At 44.5% G+C, this 5,000-nt stretch overlaps 1 protein-coding gene across 1 annotated transcript in view; it reads right to left on the bottom strand.

Moving 5' to 3' along the window:
- LOC134447311 (neuron navigator 2-like) overlaps nucleotides 1-5,000 on the bottom strand; it is a 151,170-nt gene that overhangs the window by 36,875 nt on the left and 109,295 nt on the right. The window contains exons 18-20 of the mRNA XM_063196715.1: nucleotides 3,248-3,300; nucleotides 1,215-1,238; nucleotides 910-984 (exon numbers count right to left, since the gene is read on the bottom strand). Of these exons, the coding sequence (XP_063052785.1) occupies nucleotides 910-984; nucleotides 1,215-1,238; nucleotides 3,248-3,300 (152 nt within the window). The remainder of the gene's footprint in view (nucleotides 1-909; nucleotides 985-1,214; nucleotides 1,239-3,247; nucleotides 3,301-5,000) is intronic.

The following is a 5,000-nucleotide window of genomic DNA, read 5'->3' on the forward strand; positions in this document are numbered from 1 at the left end:
GTGTGTGTGTGTGTGTGTGTGTGTGTGTGTGTGTGTGTGTGTGTGTGTGTGTGTGTGTGTGTGTGTGTGTGTGTGTGTGTGTGTGTGTGTGTGTGTGTGTGTGTGTGTGTGTGCGCGCATAGTGATGCTCCTTTATTCGTATGAGGGCAAGGGGATGTACACGTTTCATTAGTCTCCCTGCTCTAATGCACACGGCCAGCGGAGCGAAGCACAACGCAACAGCCGACTGGCACTCAAGCTCTCAGAGACACTTGCAGACTGTCATGTCCAACGTACCCAGCGTGAAAACAGATCACACGGCAACAAGAAACACAAAACATACACAGGCATCCCTTGTTGAAACATCAACACAATCAGAGAATCTGATCTGTTTGTTAAATGTCTGCAAACCATATATATGTTAAATTATGTTTTACATTGCATTGACAAAGTACTGTGAGGCAATCTGCCAACATAAAATGCGTCTGCCCGACGCTGAAGAAGGTTAAGAGACCGAAATGTATGATGGTCATTAAACTTAAACCAATGACTAGGAGTGCTGTCCGTCCATTCTTTTCTTGAACATCCTATTGGCCCATGGTGAGAAGAATTGTAGATATCTCAACAGCCCAGACTTCATGGACTGCACATTCACTGGAAATTTCTGGTCAGGGGATGAGCAACAGACTTTTGACCTAGTTGTGTCAGAGGAGATATACCTGGGGATGGGGTTATTATGCTTACCTATGTTTTTCTAAGATCATTCTTCATTGTTTGAGTGTATTTTGCAGGTGTGTACGATAGATGGATTAAATGTAGAGTATAAAAAACCCAACAGTCCTCCCCTCTTGGCTATATTACATGAAATCGGCCTTTAAATTGTCCTGTAAATTAACCGCTCTGCCTTTGATGTGCAGCAGATCTACTCACATTAGCAGACAGCTGAGTTGTCAGAGCAGACACCTTCTCCTGGGAGGCATCCAACTCCCGCCGAAGTTTGCGGATCTAGAAAAACACGACCGCAACCGCTCAGTTAATGTTTACATGTTACAACTTAGACAAGCCGGCCTGCCTGCCTGCCAGGGTTAGCAAAATAACAGGAAAGAATAACATTAGCAGTTGCCGTAACGTAGTAAAACAGAGGGGCATTTACAGGGGCATCAGAGACACTCTGACAACACCGTGACGCTTTGGAATTTGTTCAGACACAGCAGGATGATGACAGGTCCACTTACCTCAGAGTGAGACTTCTCTTCGGGCTAAAGATGGAATAAATAGAGAGAGAGAGAGAGAGAGAGAGAGAGAGAGAGAGAGAGAGAGAGAGAGAGAGAGAGAGATGGGTTAGGATGTGTATCTATCTTGACAGCCAGGTGAGTCTAAATGTCAGCATAGTGTCGGTGCCATAGAGCATGCAGACTTGATGAACACCTAGCTGCTGTTTGGGTGTCTGTTCAGGCTTTTGTTTCTCCCAAGGACAGAAAAGAAAAAGAAAAACGAGAACAAATAATGTATTTCACATCCTGTAGAATAAGCTCTCCCTGGCTGGCCACCAAAACCACTTAAGTGCCGCTCCCCAATGTACATGCCTATGAGCCCACAGTGTACATGCTGGTAAGGCCGCAAAGCTTCCCCTTAACATGCAAATCACACCACCATGAACCTGTGTCACATTTCTTACAGCAACAACAATGAATAATGAATAATGCACAATAGATGTTTTATTTCAGATTGTATTCCAGCATTTTCCATTTCTCCACACACACATTGTGGAATGTGAAGGACGCTGACATCTCTGAGGATGCATATTAAAACAGCAGCTGTCAGCGTAAACATCAGTGATTTACATGCCACTACAATATCTTTTTTGTTATCAGAATGGCAATATCCAAGTAGTAAAGACTGTCTGCAATGCCATACTAATGGTGTAATCTCGTAGTGGAGTTTTTCTAGCCTGGGCGAAAGCCGAATGTTGACTCCGTCAAACAGTCTGGTGAAAGCTAAGAGGAATCTGTCTCCATGGATGGTGGGATATGGTCTGAGCTTACTCTGCCGTTTAAATTCATTGGAGTTCCGAATTCAAATTCAAATTCAATTTGTGCTTTATTAGCATGACTGTTACGATATAGTGTTTCAAAAGCATACAAATAACAAGACAAAAGTGACAAAAGTGTCACTCCACGAGTGAGTTTTGCGTCACCGGTTTGCTGATTGGCAGACCAGTGAGCGAACCGAGCTAGGACGTATGTGCCAGAGTATGTGCGGTGCCACTGATCTACAGGTATATACTAAAGAAGTATATACGTCAGTGTGCGGAGCCATAATCTTTGGGTGGAAGTACATAGGATGGCATCGCCAGGATAGTGTTTTCCATTACAGAGGAGGGATGGCATCCAATAGGAATATACAGTACAGTCAGCTGTGGCTTCATTTTCAACAGTCTCATCCCAACTCGTCAATTTCTGATTACCTTTGACTAGACGACAATTTTTGACGTCGAGGGCATACCTGCACACCAGCCATCTCTAACCATAACTGGCAGTGAAGTTATGCTGCCAGAAGGGGGCGCCTTTGAGGCACACGTCATATTTTGACACCAAGGGCATACCTTAGACGTCGAAAATTGCAGTCTGGTCAAAGATAGTCAGAAATTGACGAGTTGGAATGATACGCTGTATAGTAGTCATATTAAAGGAAACACTTCCACATCACTGCTGTTATTTACTTCGCATGTACTGCACTTCCTGGTGGTACAGAAGTTGACCAACACCCATACATAAACCATTCTGTGTATACTTGCATATTTGTAACACTGGCCTGATATTTTTTGTAGAAGTGTAGTAGGAGTGTTCCCCATACATAAACCATTCTGTGCACATAATATATGCAAATATGCATTGTGTAAGTGTTACAAAGTTGGCCGCCGGGATGTTTTTTTTTACCTGTAGGACCACATAATGCTACTTGGTCTGTGGGAAACACTTAACTCCTTCCTCACACACTAAGCCATGGGTGAAATGCACTTGAGCAAAGACCATAACCCCAGAGGGTGTAATGGCAACAGGTTAACATTGTAACAGGATGATGTCTCTAAATAAGTGGAGAAAAGCATCAGTTCCAGTGTAATTAAATGTGTGGTATTTGTGGAATGTAGAGGTGGATAGTACTAGTAGTCTTTTTAGTTGTGCCATCTGAAAGACCCTGTCTGCCTGTCGGTCTGTGTTTCATCTCCCCTTTACTAAGAGTTGTTTTGTGATGCGGGGTGACTCACCGTGGAGTACACTGAAGACGTGTTGGACACCAGCGACAGAGAGGAGCCATGAACTAAGGGCAGACAACACACACACACACACACACACACACACACACACACACACACACACACACGTTAGTTTGAGACAAGCCCTGAGCCCAGTGAATCATAGATGAACCTGCCTACCCCCCAAGCTTAGGAAAGGCAGGCCAACGCGCACCAACACGTCAGTTCCCCGAATGAAAACATTAAAAAACACAACCTCTCCATCATTCATTATTTCTTCTTTTTCTCTCTACTTATCAAGTGTGGTGAAAAACATCCGTCATCAGGCAGCAATTGAATCAGCCTGTCAGCGAGCGAGTGTACAGTCACACTTTTTAACCAGCCCCGACATGAGCTCAACCAAAAAGCATTACGACAGTGTGGCTAACAGCCCTGCTGCTGCTGCGGAGTCCTGACCTAAGCTCTAAGCCGGGGGGCCAGTACTTCCTGTAAGCGTACGTATTAAACTTCAACTCACTGGAATGGAATTCCATACTGAGGCGAAATTTGCAAACCTCAGCAAAAAGAAGAACATGACGAAAATAAATTTAGCAGCAGGGCTACGTCCGTGCCCCCTCTCTCTCTCCTCTTCGTGTGGGACCCATTGTGGTGGACTTTAGGCTCTTAGGAGTTTGTTTTCAGTGGGCTATTGTTGGCTTACTTGTCCACGTTCAGTACAAACACACACACAGGGTTCACCTGAACAACCACTCTGGGTTGGAGTTTATATTCTTTGGATCTGTCTTTGTTTCTGACTCCACAACACTGCACATGCTGTGCCATCCATAGACCACGTCAGCCTGCAGGTGATTGAGACATGGCTTGGGAGAATGTTCGCTTTGATGACTCAGGCTCTTTGGAGGCCAGCGCTAGTCTAGATAGATATCTATCAAGGTGTTTATGTTCTCACCTGCAAGTCCAAACAACTCCCACATCTGCTAATGGAGAACCCTGCCTGCCTTTTGGACCTGAGGAGGAACTCAACACCCTCTCTACCCAGCCAAGAGGACTTAAATCGGGGTGAGGAGAGGGAGACAGGGGAGAAGGCAGATGGGGTAGAAAGGGGAGGGAAGGAGGAGTCAAGTGTGGGCCGCCGTGGGACACAACCACAAAGCAACTGAGCCAGGTGGTTATTAATTAAGCCAGGAGAGAGAGAGAGAGAGAGAGAGAGAGAGAGAGAGAGAGAGAGAGAGAGAGAGAGAGAGAGAGCAAGAGAGAGAGAGTCCTGGGGAGCAACAAAGCGTTTCTTTATGTTCCGTTGTGGCTTTTGTTCCTTGGGGATATTTTGAGCTGAAATCACATTGTTCCAAAAAACAAAAAAATGCCGTCAGAACCACTTTCAGCCTGTAATGTGCGCTGAGACAAAGGGCCACTCTGCTGCCAACAGCCACAGTAAACCACAGGATTAGTAATTATGCGGTTAATGCATGTTTTATAAATGGTAGGTGTTTACTAGTCTGAAGTAAACAGACCATGCAAAAGAGGAAAGACTTTTAAAAGAAGCACAATGCATTAATCCTCTTGAAGAGGAGCTTCAGATAAGAAAGTGGCTGTCTGATAGTAGGGATGATGTAGGGCTACTTGATCATTGCAACAATACTAATCACGATTATAATATCCTTGAAGTGACTCAACGAGTTTGTCCAGAGATTTTGAATAACTTCACAAAATGAAACCTTTTGAAAAAAATGGTGGTGGCTTTCGATTAATTTGTCATTTGCATTTG

This window comes from Engraulis encrasicolus, chromosome 4 (assembly GCF_034702125.1).
Source record: "Engraulis encrasicolus isolate BLACKSEA-1 chromosome 4, IST_EnEncr_1.0, whole genome shotgun sequence".
Lineage (NCBI taxonomy): Eukaryota > Metazoa > Chordata > Actinopteri > Clupeiformes > Engraulidae > Engraulis > Engraulis encrasicolus.